This window comes from Hemicordylus capensis, chromosome 3, assembly GCF_027244095.1.
Source record: "Hemicordylus capensis ecotype Gifberg chromosome 3, rHemCap1.1.pri, whole genome shotgun sequence".
Taxonomy (NCBI): domain Eukaryota; kingdom Metazoa; phylum Chordata; class Lepidosauria; order Squamata; family Cordylidae; genus Hemicordylus; species Hemicordylus capensis.
In genome coordinates, this window is record NC_069659.1 from 267,627,842 (window position 1) to 267,646,949 (window position 19,108).

The 19,108-nt window shown below is 43.6% G+C and overlaps 1 protein-coding gene across 1 annotated transcript in view; it reads left to right on the forward strand.

Moving 5' to 3' along the window:
• The window catches only part of CACUL1 (CDK2 associated cullin domain 1), an 87,844-nt gene that overhangs the window by 57,531 nt on the left and 11,205 nt on the right, over positions 1-19,108 (forward strand). Inside the window, exons 5-7 of the mRNA XM_053310048.1 lie at positions 1,257-1,359; positions 17,132-17,221; positions 18,850-18,988. Of these exons, the coding sequence (XP_053166023.1) occupies positions 1,257-1,359; positions 17,132-17,221; positions 18,850-18,988 (332 nt within the window). The remainder of the gene's footprint in view (positions 1-1,256; positions 1,360-17,131; positions 17,222-18,849; positions 18,989-19,108) is intronic.

The window sequence follows — 19,108 nt, forward strand, 5'->3', positions numbered from 1 at the left end:
GCTACAAGTATAAAGCATAAACATGAGTGAAAGGACTTCTTCACAAATGTTGACTAGCCTTTGTTGCAAGGACCTGCCCCTCTCCAATGAAGGAGTGCAGTTTTGTTCTTGACATGACCTCATGTTGAGTCAAGTGTTTAGAGCAGGGGTAGGCAACCCCTGCAGGGTTGCCTATCCCTGGCTTAGAGCATCTCTGCAGCACAGCACGATTGCAGGGCTAATCCTGCTTCCCCTTGTAAGCTCTGGAAGTCTGGGGATTGTTATACTTGCCAGAGGACGGAGGAATTCTCATCATGGCTAATATGGCAAACTGATTTGCTTGGGCTTCTGTCTCTTAAAATGGTAAAGATAAATTGTGCCGTCGAGTCGATGTTGATTCCTGGCGACCAGAGAGCCCTGTGATTGTCTTTGGTAGAATACAGGAGGGGTTTACCATTGCCATTTCCCGTGCAGTATGAGATGATGCAAAATGGTGCTAAAGCTATATTGTGAGGGCACAATTCTATCCGTTGATAGTGACCTCATAGGTACAGTAACACCTTGAAGCAAAGTGTGTGTGTCTAGTCTGATGGAGGCTACAGTTCTGGAAGGGAAAGAGTAGGGGTGGGGCTATCTCTTTTGTTATTGAGAGAAGGGGGAAATGTAGGATTTTAGATTTGTATAAAAGGATTTAGCATAGTAATATGTGATGCAATAATGAAGGGCATGACAGGACACTTCCCTTGATGCTCTGTTACCAGTGCCTTCCCTTGCCTGCCTAGGATTGGGGCTTTCAATCAGACTTATATTCTGGCATCTCTCTTCAGAAACTGCCTACGGCCTTGGTTGCTCAAGTTGTCTTTAATTCTCTTATTGTACTTGCTGTACTGTTCATTTTGTGCTTTTGAACATACAAAAGGTAGAGCCAGCGTGGTGTAGTGACTAGAGTGCTGGACTAGGACCGGGGAGACCCGAGTTCAAATCCCCATTCAGCCATGAAACTAGCTGAGTGACTCTGGGCCAGTCACTTCTCTCTCAGCCTAACCTACTTTACAGGGTTGTTGTGAAAGAGAAACTCAAGTATGTAGTCCACCGCTCTGGGCTCCTTGGAGGAAGAGTGGGATATAAATGTAAAAATAATAATAATACAAATTTCTGCTTCTGATGGGAAGGGGTAGAAAAAGCAGTGAATAATGCTGCTTTTTTGATTTTTTTTAGTTCTCTGATTCATGTTGCTGTACTCTCAAAACACTTAAGTTTTCTCTCTTGTTTTTCAGAATAAGTTTTACATAGAAACCAAGCTTAACCGAGACTTAAGAAACGACCTTATAAAACTGTTTACGGAACATGTTGCAGAAAAGCACATTTACAGCCTGATGCGTAAGTAAAGTTGTTGGGCTTACTTTTTTTCAAAACACGAGGGCAATTGGATTCTCTCATGCTCTGGAATTAGACAGTCATAAAGGGTAGATATTAATGACAAAACTCAACAGGTAGACAAATTGTGTATGCAGACCATTTATCACTTAGAATATGTTTTAATAGAATTAAAGGCCAGATGATAGGATTATTTATTGGGAGAAACGCAAAGTAACTGAATATTTATTTTATATATGTATATAAAATCCGTTCAGGAAGATGGATGAAGTGCATTTCTTTGAAAGTATGATGCTTTGTATTAGAATTGTGTTGTATAACAATAACACTGACCTCATTTCATAGGGTAAGTCAGTCTGGTAATGCCCAGTTATAACAAAACTAGAACATTTCAGTGATGACATGAGTGTCTATTGAAACGTTGCGGCTGTTCTCATGCGCACCCTTACCCAGGCTAGGGAGGCTCAGTTTGGGTGAGGTTGCACGTCAGAACCGCTGGGATTGGGCCTGATCCTGGCAGGGCAGCACCACCTAGCCATGCTTTGAAACCCGGCTCTTAGCTGGGCGTAAGAGCTTGAGTGAGCCCTTAACCTGGGTTCCAGGATCATGTGTTTGCTGGGGCTACATTCAGCCCTAGCGGACACAGAGACGAGTGCCTAGAGCGCGCATCTCCTGGGGGACTCCCCCAATGCATTGTGCATGTCATGCAGTGCTTGTGGGATATCTGGAGGCTGGAATGCATCATCTTGGCCTCTGGAGCTCTGTGTTGCATCATGCAGCATGGATCCTCCAGAAGCATGGTCCACAATCCCAGGAAGGTCAAGCACTGATCTGGGGGGAAGGTGAGTTCAACCAGCCTACCCGCCGCCCTGCCCACCCAGTTGTGTGAATGTCCTCAGTGTGTTGTAGTTGTAACAGAAATGCCATTCTCCTAGATTTTTTCATGAAATAGTGTCACCAATTTTCACATGGATTTATAATGGTAAATTCCTGACTGCAGTGATTAAGGCAAATTGAATTCTTCTGTAGCGTGACCCCATCCTAGATCTAGGGTAGAGATAGGAAAGTCATACCATAACATCCAATAAGCAATATGGAATGGCTGACATTTTCTGCAGCCTTAGGAGGGTGGAGTGGGCAAAACAGCTGTACTGCAGGCTTGCCTCACAGGGCAGTTCACATGAAGGGGGATTTTTTGCTTCTTTCTCCTCTCAGCAAAACCCCTGTTGACTTGTAGAAATATGGGCCTGTGGGCTACAATATGTCTAGAGAATGGTATTCAACCAGTGAAATTGTTTGGCAGTAGATTTAAAACAGAAAAAAGGATTTTTCCACGTGACACAAAATTGAATTTTCTGCCATAGGATATGGTGATGGCCATTCGCAAGATGACTTTAAAAGAGGGATTAATCAAATTATTAGCCATGATAGCCAAATGAAATCTTGTTCAAGGGTTATATGCATCCTAGTACCAGGTTTTGGGGGATAAAAACAGAGTAGGACTGTTTGGCTTCTTGTAGGCATCTGGCTAATCTCTCTAAAAAGATTACCCCTGCTAACTTGGCAAAGAGGCACCTTTTAATGTGTTGATTTTATTTAGCAGGGGGAGAGTAACTGGCCCTATCCACCCCCACCTCAGTACCTCCAGTGACTGTTGCTGGTGTCTATCTTGTGTTTCTTTTTAGAAGAATGTGAGCCCTTTGGGGACAGGGATCCATCTTATTTGTTAGTTATTTCTCTGTGTAAACCGCCCTGAGCCATTTTTGGAAGGGCGGTATAGAAATAATAATAATGATAATAATAATAATGATGATGATGATGATAATCATAATCATAATAATAATAATGATAATAACAGCAACAACAAGAAGAAACTATTCAACACCAATGAAACAAAGCAGGCCTACAAGAAAGAACAAGTCAAAAACCGAGCAGAAAAATGGAAAAATAAGCCACTGCATGGTCAATATTTGCACAATATAAGTGGAAAATCAAACATCACCAAAACCTGGCAATGGCTTAAGAATGGCAACTTGAAGAAAGAAACAAGAGGGCTTAAAACTGGCTGCACAAGAACAGGCACTAAGAACAAATGCAATAAGAGCAAAAGTCAAAAAATCCACAACAAACAGCAAGTGCCGCCTTTGTAAAGAAGCAGATGAAACAGTGGACCACCTAATCAGCTGTTGTAAAACGATTGCACAAACTGACTACAAACAAAGGCACGACAAGGTAGCAGGGATGATACACTGGAACATCTGCAAAAAATACAAGCTACCTGTAGCCAAACATTGGTGGGACCATACAACTGAAAAAGTTGTAGAAAATGAAGATGTAAAAATATTATGGGACTTCCGACTACAAACAGACAAACATCTGCCACACAATACACCAGATATCACTGTAGTCGAGAAGAAAGAAAAACAAGTTAAAATAATCGACATAGCAAGACCAGGGGATAGCAGAATAGAAGAAAAAGAAATAGAAAAAATCACCAAATACAAAGATCTACAAATTGAAATTGAAAGGCTGTGGCAGAAAAAGACCAAAATAATCCCAGTGGTAATTGGTGCCCTGGGTGCAGTTCCAAAAGACCTTGAAGAGCACCTCAACACCATAGGGGCCACAGAAATCACCATCAGCCAATTACAAAAAGCAGCTTTACTGGGAACAGCCTATATTCTGCGACGATATCTATAACAACAGCATCAACATTGACAATAAAATTCAGCCATCCCAGGTCCTTGGGAAGGACTCAATGTCTGGATAAAACAAACCAGTCAATAACACCTCTCTGACTGTGTAAATAAATAAATAAATAATAAGTTGATAAACGTTTGGTCTTATTCAGCAGTGCTGCTCTTATGTGTATTTTGTTTTGATTAGATAGGTTAGCATTTTCTCTTCTCTGCTGGTTATGGAGATAAACTACAGAATTCACAGAAAATGCCAATATTGGGGGGGAAAGCTCAAGCAGAGGTAGAGAACCTAGTAGAGAACCTATTGAGTTGCTACTTTAAAGCCCCTTCTAACGCTTAAAGAGACATGTTTTAAAGTGGTGGCTCATATTTAGCTGGAGGAGAGCTACTGTTCCTATTCAACCAGATTTCCTATTCAACCAGATTTCCTATTCAACCAGATTTCCTATTCAACCAGATTATGAGCACCTTTTGGGACATGAAACAATTTTCTCATTCCTTTTGTTACTTCCTTCTATCTTTGTTACATAAGCATCTTTGATCATTTTTGTTGAAAAGTTGTATATACATATTTTTAGTAATAAAATTCTTGGTCAGCCATCAGCTATGCAGTTTGTAACTTATTATGAATACTTCATACACCTATGTTATCTAATTTGATTTATAAAAAGCTTAAAATATATTTTCTTAATCTTAATTAACATCTTGGGAAACTGCAGTTCGTAAGGTTCCTGTTATGCCACAATTGGTTTATCAGTTAATATTACCACTTTACAATGAAAAGTTATCCACAGGACAGGAATATTTATAGGCCATAAAGGTAGCTTTTCAATTTGAATTTAGTTTGTAAAGACTGGGTTTTCTACTGAAATAAACACTTTCACAGAGTTTGATAAAATTTGACAAAATGTTGAGGCCGCCATATCTTCTGTAGCTACAAAACCAAACTTATATAGTATGAATTGGAATATTATGGGCATCTTCTGTTTTAAATTGTTATTTCTACATTTGTTCATATATCTTGTTTCTTGAATTCTTGTTTGGAAGGCTGGAGACTTGCATTTCACATCCTTTTAGGAAGGTGTGTGGATGTTTTACAACTAGCTTGATTTCAAAGTAGAGAGAAGATTGTGAAAAGCAAGAATGTAGTGCATCCTCACTAATGGCTGAAATTAGCCCTACAATTCTAATTCATCCTGATTAGTTTATAACTAGGTTTATAACTTCTATAAAATGTTGGAAGTAGAGAGCAAAAGGCATCAAAACTGCTGTTTACCATAAGTAAATGGGTTACCATAAGTTGAGTGTATTTAATAAAACTTATATTAAGGTTGGAGTTTACCGTAAATGTGGTGTGATTCCAGCTGTCAGTTAGAGACCCACCTTAATTTCTCACACAGTGTAGAATGTCATCAGTGAGTCTGGGTTATCTTCCTCCACTTGCTCCTAGTAGATAGGTTAGCTTCAGGTAGATGTATTGGGTAACAGCAAGTCCAGATTCCTCCCCATCCTGCACTGGGCTGGATGTCCAGTTCTTTTTCTGTCTTGCTCCTGGTTAGATGCATTTCTGGAGCGCTGCTCCATCTGACTTTCAGCCTTCAGTTCAATCTGTCTCCATCTATTCTCTGCTAGGGTGAACTAGTCTTCTTTTTACCTATTTTCTTTTTCCTTCTCTCCCCCTGATAAAAGAAAAGATTATTGGACTGTCTCCCCTTCCTCTTCCATCCCCCTCTCTCTCAATTTGTTGTTACCATCTCAGATGGATCTTCCTCAGAAAGATGTTTTGTCTGGGTCCCTGTCAGAGGATCTTGCCTTTGAGGAGAGGAGCTAGGCTCTAGCTAGGCCCAAGGTCTCCAAGAAACATCACCGTTGCTCTTGCTCTCTTCAGTGTAGTAAGCAGGAGGACAAGGAGGCTAAGAGGCACACATAAGACTTCTGAGGCTAGTCATAAAGATGGGAGTAGTGATCATCAGTGGACTAATAATCCATCAGTGGACTGATGATGGCAGTTTGAAGCCTACTCTGAGAAGAGCAGAAGCGGATTCAGGAGGTAAGAAAGCTTTTCTAAACAAAACAACATCAAGTCTTTTTCCTTCAAACTAAATAACAGGAGGAGGGGAAATTTTGAGGGGCTGGTTTCTTTTTAAGAGAGAAGTCCTAGTGTGTGTGTCTGTGTTTGTTTCTTGCCAGGGCTAGCATTTGCCACGAGTTGAATTAGGGGCTCTGTGACATTTAGTTGTTGTTTCTCCCTGCCTGGAGAGGGAGATAGGGAGGAGTCAGCTAGGGCTGTAGTGAGTCACTCCTAGTGGCAGCGCCCACATTCCAGTGAGCCACATTCTTGTGTCTCATTCTGAAGCCTAGTCTCTATATAAGAGGTAAAGGCCCGAGAGCTTAGCAAACAGGGCACTGGAGTTTTGCATGGCGTTTAGCGGGAAAGTGTGCGGGGGAGCCGGAAACTAGTTGCCTTGATCACAAGGAGCCTAGTGGGAAGAGAAGGTAAGTACTACTCCCTCCTTCATATTCTTGAGAAAGGAAGTTTGAACAGTTAAATAGTTGACCAATACAGCTAAGACCTAACTTTCTTAATAAACTATCTCTAAATACTGTAAACAGCCAACAAAACCGGTTATGAAGATAGAAAGCCAGCAGGGGAGGGGGCATTTCCCAGTGTATTGCATAGATGACTATTTGCTCTATGGGCAGAAGTCATGGGTGTGTGCAAGGAGCTCTTGATTCTCAGGGAACAATTTCGTTCCCTCGAGATCAAGGTGACAGATCTGGAGAAGCGCCAAGAGACATTCAGATGAGACTTTCAGGGACGTGGTAGATGCATCCCACTCCAAGGCTGATAGCTTCTCTTCTGTCAGGGAGAATGAAGGTCTCGGGGAAGGAGGACATCCATCTGAGGAAGAGGGAAATGCTCCTATAGAAGTGACCCCTTCTGTGGAGTAGCACTGTATGTTAAAGAAGGGATAGAATCTAACAAGGTAGAAAACCTAGGAGGACCGGAGTCCTCCACAGAAACCCTGTGGGTGACAATACAAGTCCTGAAAGAAAATGTGCTACTGGGGATGTGCTATCGCTGTCCAGATCAAAATGCTGACAGTGACTCCCTGATTTCCTTCTGCAACTCCCATCACTGCCAGCGTTTTGATCCAGAGTGCTGCTCCACCTACAAGGCACCCCTCCCTGTCCTTTCTATAGAGTTTATATCCAGGGATAACAGTGTCCCACTGGTTCTCACTGTTCCACCATGTTTCTGTTATGCCCACTATATCTATTTCTCCATTAGCAACCAAGCACTCCAGCTCACCCATCTTGGCTTGAAGGCTTCTGGCATATAAGAACCTATATGCTGAATCTCTTACTTGGTGTATGCTATCTTTCTTTTGGCTCTTTGATCTCTTTGACCAGTTAGCACAGCCTTCTGTCTGCTCTTTATGTGGTTCTGCTGTGTCCCCTGTCTGGAAAAATTAAAAACTAGCAAATCGCCAGGACCAGACAGGATCTATACAAGAATCCTTCAAGAACTGAAATGTGAAATTGGCAACTTACTTGCCCAAATATATAACTTATCCCTACAATCAGGCTCTGTGCTGGAGGACTGGAAAGTAGCAAATGTAACAGCGATTTTCAAAAAGGGATCCAGGGGCGATCTGGTAAATTATAGTCCAGTTAGCTTAACCTCTGTTCTGAGCAAATTGATGGGAAGCATTTTAAAGGATAAAATTGTTAAACATATAGAAGAAGAGGCCTTGCTGGGGGAGAACCAGCATGGCTTCTGCAAAGGTAAATCTTGCCACACCAACCTTTTGGAGTTCTTTTGAGAGTGTCAACAGGTATGTGGATCAAGGTGATCCAGTTGACATAGTCTACCTGGACTTCCCAAAAGCTTTCAACAAAGATCCTCATCAAAGACTCTTGAAAAAAACTTAGCATTCCTGGGATGAGGGGACAAGTACATGTGTCGATTGATAACTGGTTGAAGGACAGGAAACAGAGGATAGGGATAAATGGAGAGTTTTCAAAATGGAGGAAGGTAAGAAGTTGGGTCCCCCAGGGATCTGTACTGGGGTCGGTGCTTTTTAGTTTATTCATAAATGATCTAGAAGTAGGGGTAAGCAGCGAGGTGGCCAAATTGTGAAGAGCTCCAAAAGGATCTCTCCAAACTGGGATCCTGTGGGGATTTGGGGGAAAGGTTAAAAGTTGCCTGCTTGCCCATTTATTTTGTGGGTTTTGTGGTAGGTAGCACCTTTCATGCCCTACCACCGAAACCATTTTGGTGTCCCTAGGAGCTACCCATGGGGAGCAATGCGGTGTTTAAAGTTTCCACATTGTTCCCTATGGCTGAAACACCCGAAACGTTTTGAATTTTGTTCGTGAAACAACCAGTACAAACGCTATTTTGGCGAAATGTTTCTTTTATCTGCGTTTTTGTTTCGAGCTCGGAACAAAATGCTAAATCCATTTCATGTACATCCCTAATACTTAATATATAATAGGCTTTTGTGGCAGTGCTACTGAATTATTCCTGTTTGTGAGGGGAAATTTACTTTAACACCAGAGTTGTGAAATGCAGATAGTATTAGTATTAGGGATGTTCAAAAAGGAATAGAAGACTAGAAATGAACATTAAGCTTAGCTGTCGGCTCTCTTTTTTATATTAGAAAGTGAATACAAGGATCTGTTGTTTCAGGGGCTTAAGGGTGCCATCACCTTCCTATTGAGTGTTGAAAGGTCTTTCTAATATGTTTGCTTTTCAACAAAAGAAGGAAATTCATCTCTTGCTCTTCAGTTTTCTTTTCATTCTTGTGAAATAAGTAGCTAAAATATTTCATGATATCCTGGTAGCAAATGCTTATCAAAGCAGCCATTTGACTTCTCCTTTAGGCTTGGAGAGAGCACACCTATATATGTGTGTGTGTGTGTGTGTGTGTGTGTGTGTGTGTGTGTGTGTATGTGTGCGCATATATATATATAAAATTTGCTTAAGATACACCAAAAGTTGATTACTGCACACCACTTCATGCAAATGAATTGTAATCCTTAGTGGTGATGGAAAGTTATATACATTGGCTACTTCATTGCATCACTGGGTGGCTCTGAGTGAGTAACGTTAAATTGCCTACTTCCCCATTATTTAAAAATCATGTTAGTGTTAACCATTGATTGATTATTTAAGTGCCATCAAGTCGGTGTCGACTCTTAGTGACCATATAGATAGATTCTCTCTAGGATGATCTGTGTTCATCTGGGCCTTTAAGGTCTCTCAGTGGTGCATTCATTGCTGTCGTAATCGAGTCCATCCACCTTGCTGCTGGTTGTCCTCTTCTTCTCTTTCCTTCAACTTTTCTCAGCATTATGGACTTCTCAAGGGAGCTGGGTCTTCGCATAATATGTCCAAAGTATGATAGTTTGAGCCTGGTCGTTTGTGCCTCGAGAGAAAATTCTGGATCGATTGTTCTATGATCCATTTTTTTGTTTTCTTGGCTGTCCATGGTATCCTCAAAAGTCTTCTCCAGTACCAAAGTTCAAAAGCGTCAATACTTTTCTCTCTTGTTTCTTCGAAGTCCAGCCTTCGCATGCATAGAGTGTCATAGGAAAAACCATTGAATGATTCTAATCTTTGTAGATATAGACACATCACAGCATCTAAATATCCTTTCCAAGGCCTTCATTGCAACCCTACCAAGTGCTGGTCTGCGGCATATTTCTTGACTACTGGATCCTTTACTGTAGATGGTTGATGCTAAAAGGCAGAAGGTATCCACCACTTAGGGTCTTCATTATCAATTCTGAGGCTGGTTGCTGTACCCGTCGCCATGAGTTTAGTCTTCTTTACATTTATTCGTAGTCCAGTTTTTCCCCACTTTTAACCATTTTTTCATTTTTAACCTTTACCTTTCCCCATATTATATCCCTTGTATTCCAAAGGCATTGATATCTTACCTCTTCTGATGCTTGCGTTCAAACTTTCTGAACTCTTAATCCAATCTCGAGAGGTGATATTTGTTCCTTGGAATGCTCAAATTGCTGAAGTCTAGCCTTTGTGAGGCTGTAAATTGAATTTTGGGGTAGTAAAACTTTTACTCTGATTTAACCTTGTGAAATGGAATTAATACCATATGGAAAAAACAAAGTACAGCAGTTGGTACACTTTTAATTTTGGAAAAGTTTAGATGTAGCTCAATATATTAATGTACAACGAAGAGTGCTGCTGGGGTGCTTTTTGTAGTATTCCTACAACTACCGAATGATTATTTTACCTGTAACTAAAAGCTGAAATAGCCTCAGACAGAAGCAGTGTGCACTATTTTAAATAAAGCTTCTCTCTTTTTGTTCTTTGTATTTTACCTGCCTCTGAGTGGATTTTTAACTCAGGAAAGGGGTTTTTACTCTGGTGCAAACACGTCAAGTTTGATTGCTCAGCACTACCAGGTTTTCTCACATGTGGAAGCTGCATGTGGAGGGGGTTTTGTACTTTTCCATTGGTAAAGAGAGAGTTCCCCTGGAATTTCAGCCACACCGGGGTGGGGTGGGGTTAATAAACTCTGTTAAAAAGTGAGTGTGGTGGCAGCGCTACTGAAGAAGCAGTTTAAGTTTAAAGGGACAGCCTTTGTTGAGCAGACATGGAGGGAATGATTCAGCATTTTTCTTCCCCTCACATGAGCTTGCTTTGAGACAAAGGCTGGGTTAAGGTGGGACAAAGGCCTTTGCTTTGAGACAAAGGCTGGGTTAGGGCGAGCAGGGAGGGGGATGCCAAAGGAGGGAGTTAAAATGTATTTAAGGGGCTGCTTGGAGGCAGAGAGCCATTTGTGCCTCAGGAGAGAGACCACAGCAGCACTGAGAGGGGAGCAGAGACTGGTGGTGGTGGCCTGGGCCTGCCTGGCCCAGTGAGGAGAGAGAGAGGGGGGCTTATCTGTCTCTTTTTTCCTTTTAATTTGCAGTGCTTCCAGCTACTTTTATTTTCTTGGATTTTTAAAAACAGCCCCAATGGCTTGAACTGGGTGCTGCTTGGAATTTATTGCCTTGTGTGGTTTTCTTTTTCTCATTGCTTGTAACCATCCTCCTTTTAATAAACAGGGTGCTGCAGTTTTTATTCTAATTGGTTTTTTAATTGTATCAACAGCCCCCAGACTTTAACTAGGTACTGCTTGGAATTTTATTACTTGTGTGGGTTTCCCCCCTCATTGTTTGTAGCCAGTCCACAGTGACTTTAATAACTGGGGTGCTGTGCTTATTTATTTTGCAGCCCTGCTGCCACCTTTGTTGCTGCTGTCTGTGTGCTGCTTGATGGTTTAATTTTTGGTTTTTGTAGGCTGGTGTGTGGTGCCCAGCCTGCCAGGTTCCCTCTGCCCCCCCCCCCCGGCCTGGGTTTGTGTTTTTTTTTGTATTGATTGATTGATTGATTGGGTGGGTGCCCACCTGCTGACACTCCCCTCCCCCCCCCAGCTGCTGAGTCCCGGTGTCTGCTTGGCCCAGAGTGCCTCTGAGAGCAACACCTGGCAGACTCCAGCTGAAGACATTGGGGCGGAAGCCCCCAGCTGAAGACTCCAGAAGGTGAGAGAGCTTCTCCGCCCTGGTCAGGTTATTAGACCTTAGAGTTCTTTAAAAAGTGCCTAGTTTGGGGAAGAGAGATCAGGTGGGTAATGGCAGTACTGCAGGACAGGAGGAGTGGGTTTGTGTTAGAGAGGCCACAGTAATTCCCTGCCCTTTGCCTTCCTTTCAACAAACTAGCTCAGTCCCCTCAAAAAAAGCCCCACCGCTCAAATAAAGCCTGCTTCTTCTTTATGGGGGGGGGCGAGAATAAATGTTTCTAGCTTTGTGTGTACTACAGTGCTATAGATATTGCTATGTGTGGCGCACAGGGCATAAATAGACTACCCCGACCCCACACTCGTTTGAAGCCACTCCCCCCCCTTCAGAATTAGGTCTTTAAACCTTTTTTAAAAAAACAAGAACAAAAAACCAAGATGTCCGGGAGGGTTCAAGGCAGATTGCCAGGCAGAGGAAGGGATGCTGCTGCTGGTCATCATGGGCGATGGCGATAGGGGCCTATGGTGCCGCACAGGCTCACCCTTCAGGAGGAGCCTGGTGCCACAGTGCCTGAGGCAGCTGAGGTAGAACTAGGGGGGGTCCTCCCCTGTCAGGGAAGAAGCTCTTCCTGTGACAGTGAAGGAGGAGGTGTCATCAGCTGCCAGACCAGCCACACTGCACTCTCCATCCTCCCCATTGGCAGTTTGACCACCCCGTCTCAGACTGAGGAGGAGCAGGTTGAAGTCATTCTGGCTGTTTCTGGAGCTTCTCAGCCCCAGAGGGTGGTGCCCCCCCCATAGAAACCAGCAGCCCGTTACCACTACCACCAAAATGGTCCCAAAGAGCAGCATGGCGTGTGACCACTTTGAGCTTTCCCATAGTGACCCACACAATGCTGTCTGCATCCACTGCAGGACATGGGTCAGCTGAGGTCAGGAGCCTAAGTGTGTTTGGATGATGGAGATGCTGCAGCATGTGCGATGGCATCACCTGGGGGTCCATGCTCCTGCTGGCAGCAATAGGCCTGGTGTGTCCTTGGTTAGTGGCAAGGTACCTGCTTCTAAGCAGGAAAAGTTGCCTGCACTCTGGGTGCAGTCGGTGGGCAAGCGGTCTCTTTGCCCAGAGCCTCATCTCATCACCCAGGGCATTGGGGAGATTATTGCTTTGGATGACTGGTCATTTGAGAACACCATGGAGAACGCCTGCTTACGCTGGCTGCTCACCTTCTACTACAACATGCCCTCATGTACCACCTTTAGCAGCCGGGTGGTGCCCTCCCTGTAGTGGTCATGCAGGGAGGTTGTGTTGGAACTGCTATGTGCAGCAGCACCTGACACCAGCATACGCTTCACTGCGGATCTGTGGGAGGCTTCTGCTTTGGTCTCTCTCATGGGCGTACAGGTGGAGGCAGGAGAGCAAGGGCACAGCTGCTGGTGGTGGCGTGGCCAGCCCCTCCCATGCAGCAAAGCACAGGTGGGCTGTGCTGCATGTGGAGGTGCTGGACACTGACCACACAGCAGGTGAGCTGTTGGTGGCCATGGATCACCAGGTGGTGTAGTGGCTGTGCAGGCAGCCAAACCTTTACCGAGGGTTCATGGTCACCAAAAATGCCACCAACATTACTAGGGCAGCTGAGCAGGCTTAGTTGTGTCCATCCATTGTGTGGCGCACACACTGAACCTAATCATGAGGGATGCGCTTGGCCTTTTGGGGGCTGCGACCAAGCGAAACATCCCTGCTGCAGGCTCTGGGTGCCATCCTGCTGCTGCCATGGCTGCTCTTGTGGCGAGGTGCCACGAGATAGTAGCTTTCTTCCACCAGAGCAAAAAGGGTAGGTGGATGCTCAAGGAGAGGCAGCTTGAGCTTGGCCTACCTGAACACCTGATCCCTCAGGATGTTCCAATCTGGTAGAACTTCACTTTTTTTTCTTTTTTCTTTTTGCTCCAGCGCCTGCAGGAGCAAGAGGCAGCCATCCACACCCTGGCAAGGAGGTGTGGTTTGGAAGTGTGTGGCCTGTCCAACCCCTGACCAGCTGCCCGGATGGAGAGACTTGATGGTTGAAGATGTTAGGCAAGCAGAGGAGAGGAGGCTGGGGCACAACCAGGAGGAGGGTTCAAGAGCTCATACTGGTTATGTGCATTCCCACCCCTAGCAGAACCATCACCACTGCTTCCTAGTCCAGCAGAGTGGTGTCCCTGGCCGGGCCAAATGAGCCAGCAGTTCCGCCTCTGTGATCCACCCGGTAGTTCATGGAGGAGTTCCTTGGCACCTTGCCAGGGGTACGAAAGGAGCACACTGAGCCCTGAAGCAGTGCTGAGCAGTGTGAGCTGCAGTACCTGCTGGGGCCAGTGGCAGGCCGCTGATCCAGTTTTGGGTAACAAGTCACCAAGTCTGACCAGACTTGGCGGCAGTTGCCATACAGTTCCTCTCATGCCCGCCAACCAGCTTCCAGAGTGAGAGGGTGTTCTCCATGGCTAGGGGCATGGTGACACCCCATTGCTCACGCTTGGATGTTGACATGGTGGATCGGCCAGTCTTCCTGATGGCCAGCTTCTCCTTGCTGGGTTATCCAGAGCTGGCTATGGAGGGTGAGTGACTCATGGTCACCTTCACCCCCTGCAACACCACTGGCAGCTTGCCCCACCCTGCCAACCTGAAACCCAGATGTGTCACAGTCTGCCCGTTAGTGCTACTGACACATGTAGACATGCCACCGCCATGGCCGATAATGACATGATGTACTGGTGCCCCGACTCATCTGTCAGGCTGTCATTCGGGGCCCAGCACCGATCTGAGGCCATGGTGTTATCCAGATGTCGACTGGCAGGCAGGGATGTAAACTTACACTGGAGAAGAAAAGAAAGAAGACTTCTTCTCAAGAGTCTAGAGGCTTTTATTTTCTTGTCAGACCATTGGTCTATCGGGCCATGACTGCTGCTCTGTCCTCCTGTCTTTGTGGCAGGCAGAATGGAAAGGAGGTTTGATTTTTATGGCTTTCTCAGCACTAACTAAATGTAATATGCTTGCTGTGCTTAGTGTGCTGTTGCTTTCTCTTATTGATGTGGTTTTGTGGCGAGAAATGGACAGTGGCAGCTCTCTATGTAATATTTCTTGGTGATTGCTGTGATGAGCCCTGCTAACTGGGCAAAGAGGCACCTTTTACTGTGGTGATTCTCTTTATTTAGCAGGGGAAGAGTAACTGCCCCTATCCACCCCCAACACAGTACCTCCAGTGACTGTTGCTGGGGTCTATCTTATGTTTCTTTTTAGAATGTGAGCACTTTGGGAACAGGGTTTCCATTTTATTTGCTTGTTATTTCTCTGTGTAAACCGCCCTGAGCCATTTTTGGAAGGGCAGTATAGAAATCAAAATTCATCATCATCATCATCCCTCAGTGAGGCACTACCTTGGCGTGGTTGTGGGGCTTGTGTGCTCTGAGGAAGGTGAGAGCTATGCCAGAGGTCCAACCATACTGGACAGGTCTCACCAGAGGAGCCAGACGAAGAGTGCCTCTCCCATCAACAATATGGTGAGACATAACTTTAATAAATCTATACCGGATCGCTCGTCGCCTGGGTCAACAAGGACCGCGCCAGGTGCTGGAGTCCCTGGACATCTGGTGGCAAGTGGGCTTACAGGACTCAAGATCTTCAGTTGAGCAACCAGGGCTGGAGACTGAAGGGTTACTGGAAGAAACGTCGCTTAACCGGAAAAAATATACACAAAATGCCAACAAGGAAATAATGCTATTACAAGTCTAGTCCAACTAGAAGAGGTTATTTATAATAACTTTACTGGGAACAGCCTATATTCTGCAACGATATCTATAATAACAACAGCAACAACATTGACAATAAAATTCAGCCATCCCAGGTCTTTGGGAAGGACTCGATGTGTGGATAAAACAAACCAGTCAATAACACCTGTCTGACTCTGTAAACAATAATAATAATATTATAATAATTATTATAATATAGTGAGCTCCATGTCTGGCCTTGAAACTAACTTGTGCTTCCCTCACTGCTCTGGTCTGTCCTGCAATTTGCATTATATTATCTCTTGTTTACACAGTCAGACAGGTGTTATTGACTGGTTTGTTTTTATCCAGACATCGAGTCCTTCCCAAGGAGCTGGGATGGTTGAATTTTATTATCAATGTTGTTGCGGTTATGATAGATATTGTCGCAGAATATAGGCTGTTCCCAGCAAAGCTGCTTTTTGTAATTGGCTGATGGTGATTTATGTGGCTGATGGTGATTTCTGTGGCCCCTATGGTGTTGATGTGCTCTTCAAGGTCTTTTGGAACTGCACCCAGGGCGCCAATTACCACTGGGATTATTTTGGTCTTTTTCTGCCACAGCCTTTCAATTTCAATTTGTAGATCTTTGTATTTGGTGATTTTTTTCGATTTCTTTTTCTTCTATTCTGCTATCCCCTGGTATTGCTATGTCGATTATTTTCACTTGTTTTTCTTTCTTCTCAACTACAGTTATATCTGGTGTATTGTGTGGCAGATGTTTGTCATCTTCTTCTTCTGCTTCTTCTTCTTATTATTATTATTTCTTGTTTACACAGTCAGACAGGTGTTATTGACTGGTTTGTATTATTATTATTATTATTATTATTATTATTTACATGTATATCCCACTCTTCCTCCAAGGAGCCCAGAGTGGTGTACTACATACTTGAGTTTCTCTTTCACAACAACCCTGTGAAATAGGTTAGGCTGAGAGAGAAGTGACTGGCCCAGAGTCACCCAGCTAGTTTCATGGCTGAATGGGGATTTGAACTCAGGTCTCCCCGGTCCTATTCCAGCACTCTAACCACTACACCACGCTGGCTCCCCAAGGTGTACTCAGTCTAAATGTGGCTGAAGACGTTGTTGAGTTTATGTCTTGCAGGCTGCTAAGGGCACTGCTAAGGCAGCTGTTGCAAATGCTGAAGTAAGGAGTCATAGTTGTGTGTGAGAAAGCATCTTGTGCCAATGATGTTACTGCAGTGCAGGCACTGTGACTGGCAGTTAATTCTGGGTCAGTATTTCCTTTTTGGCCATTTTTGGACAGTGTGTTTGGTAAAATGTGGTGCTGTTCTGTATTGGGAGGGATTGTGTGTGCTTCTGTTATGCAATATTCAAGGCAAGGTTGCTGAATTTGTGCACTCTGCTTGTTTTGGCCATGGGGAAGAATGGGGAACTTGAACCACCCCATTGTTCCCCATAGGTAGGTCCTAGGGATACCAGCATGGGAATGGAACCCCCACAGACAATGAGATCTACCTGTATGGATAATGTTATGAATGGTTTTGAGTAGAACCACTTGGTAGATAGATGTGCAGTGAAATACTGAGCATGTTTATGCCAAAGCTAATTCCATTGAGTTCTACTGGACTTGCTTGCTAATAATTCTGTGCTTAGGATTTTCAGTTTAGAATAAAACTAATTTTCCCTTGAACAGTATTAGTCCATGTGGCAAAGAAGTACTCGACACAACAAGAACTGGCATAACATTAATTTGTAATTGGTTTTCTTTTCTCATTTCAGCTTTACTTCTAGAAGCTCAGTCCACACCTTTTTGGATAAACCCTTCCACTATGGCAAATATTGTAAAAGGATTATATATGCTTAGGCCAGGTAAACTATTATAGAATATTATTTCATTTATGTAATGTACCAGATATTCCTGAAAATTGCATACTGTACTTATTCCAGGAATTGTATAGGAAAAACCAGTAAAATATTGCAATGAGACTGTTCTGGTCTTGTTAAAATCCACATTATCTCTTGAAGGCGGACTTATAACTTGTATTTGACAGATGTTGATGCAGCAGATCTTAAGATTAGGTTGCTGGCATTTACTTTAGCTTAAGGTTTGTTTTTTTTAATTAGAGTACAGCAGCCACTATTAGACCTGCCCTATGTTCTAAATTCAGTACTGGTGCGGGATATGAGTGACTTCTATATTAAGTTGAATCATCAAACCTCACTTATTAGCACTGATTTTTGGAAATTGTTAAATCTGAAGATATGATTTATTTTTTGTTTATATGGTCTACGTGACCCATACAACTCTAATGTCATTTATTCTTCCTCAACTCCCCTGTGAGCTGTTGCTTTGATGACTGCAGGGCAATGGCTGATAGCAGCTTTCGTAAGTCCACCATGTAATTAGTAAATTACACTACTAAGTAGTAAGCTGAGCTGACACAGGTCTTGCACATTCAACATGCTATAAGTTGCTCTTCCAACTCTTTTAAAAACTGGATAAATAAAAGTGCTGAAATGTTGCTAAAATTTGTGGAATAACTTCTCTACTGATGGTTAAATAGTAGTGATACAAAGGTTGAATCGCAGGCAAACACACACACACACACACACACACACACACACACACACACACACCCCTCCCTAGCTAGAGGGAGCTGGCTTCTATCCTCAGTAGAATTCCTTAGTGTTCATCTGGGCATGTCTGAAAAGCTCACAGCATAACTTGTCCTTCTGACTGATCTCAAGTCTGTCTTTTCAGATACATATCCTTTATAAGATCTGCAGACATCAGTATGTTTTCAGGTCTATTCACACACTTCTTGTCATCCAAATCTTTGGTATAGTGAAGCACCATCATCAGAAGCTCTGCCTGCTCATGAAAGGAGAGCCACACTCACAGAAGGACCCCTTGCCTGAGCATAACTCAGCTTCTGCTTCTAGAAGGAGCTTGTAATGATGGCAGCCACTGCACCAAGGTTTGGATACCACCCTGTGTATATTAGCTAGATGCTTGTCTTGCATATGGAGTCCTAGAGCCATTTATTTTAAGCTGCAAATATTAAAATATGTGGCATACTGGCAGTTGGGAGCTTCTGTGGTAATATTTACAAACTACTTTGGGAGCTTCCTGTACCATCAGGCTACCACTCAAGTATCTTCTTGTTCGATGTACATTTAATCAACTGTATGGCTGAGTTGTCTTGAGCCCCTTATGCAATATTGACATGAGCTATGTATCTAACATTCTTGGTATGCAGCAAGATTAGATGTCTACGCTTTCTGTTTAGATATTGGTAATTCCAAAGCTTGATTCTAGGATTTCAGAGGCCTGTCGTGGAATCTGTTGCATTCAGTGTGTGTGTGTGTGTGTGTGTGTGTGTGTGTCTGTGTGTGTAAGAGAGAGAGAGGTGGGGTGGGGAGAAGAAACCAAACTTGTACCTGTGAAGTCAAATTTGATTGAGTTTCATTGGCTATTGCTTTCTATTTCTACACAGAATGGGTTCAGATGGCACCAGCTTTATTTTCTAAATTTATCCCAAACATCCTCCCTCCTGCTGTAGAATCTGAGCTTGAGGAATATGCTGCTCAAGACCAGAAACTCCAACAAGAACTTATTCAGGAAGGATTTCCCAGGTAATAGCATGGACACTTGCAACTTGGGTCCAGCATGTATTGTGAGTTGATGCTGAGGTCTATAAATTATACATTGAACATCACAAATGCAACAAGCTGTCACTCAAGAGTGAAACTTTA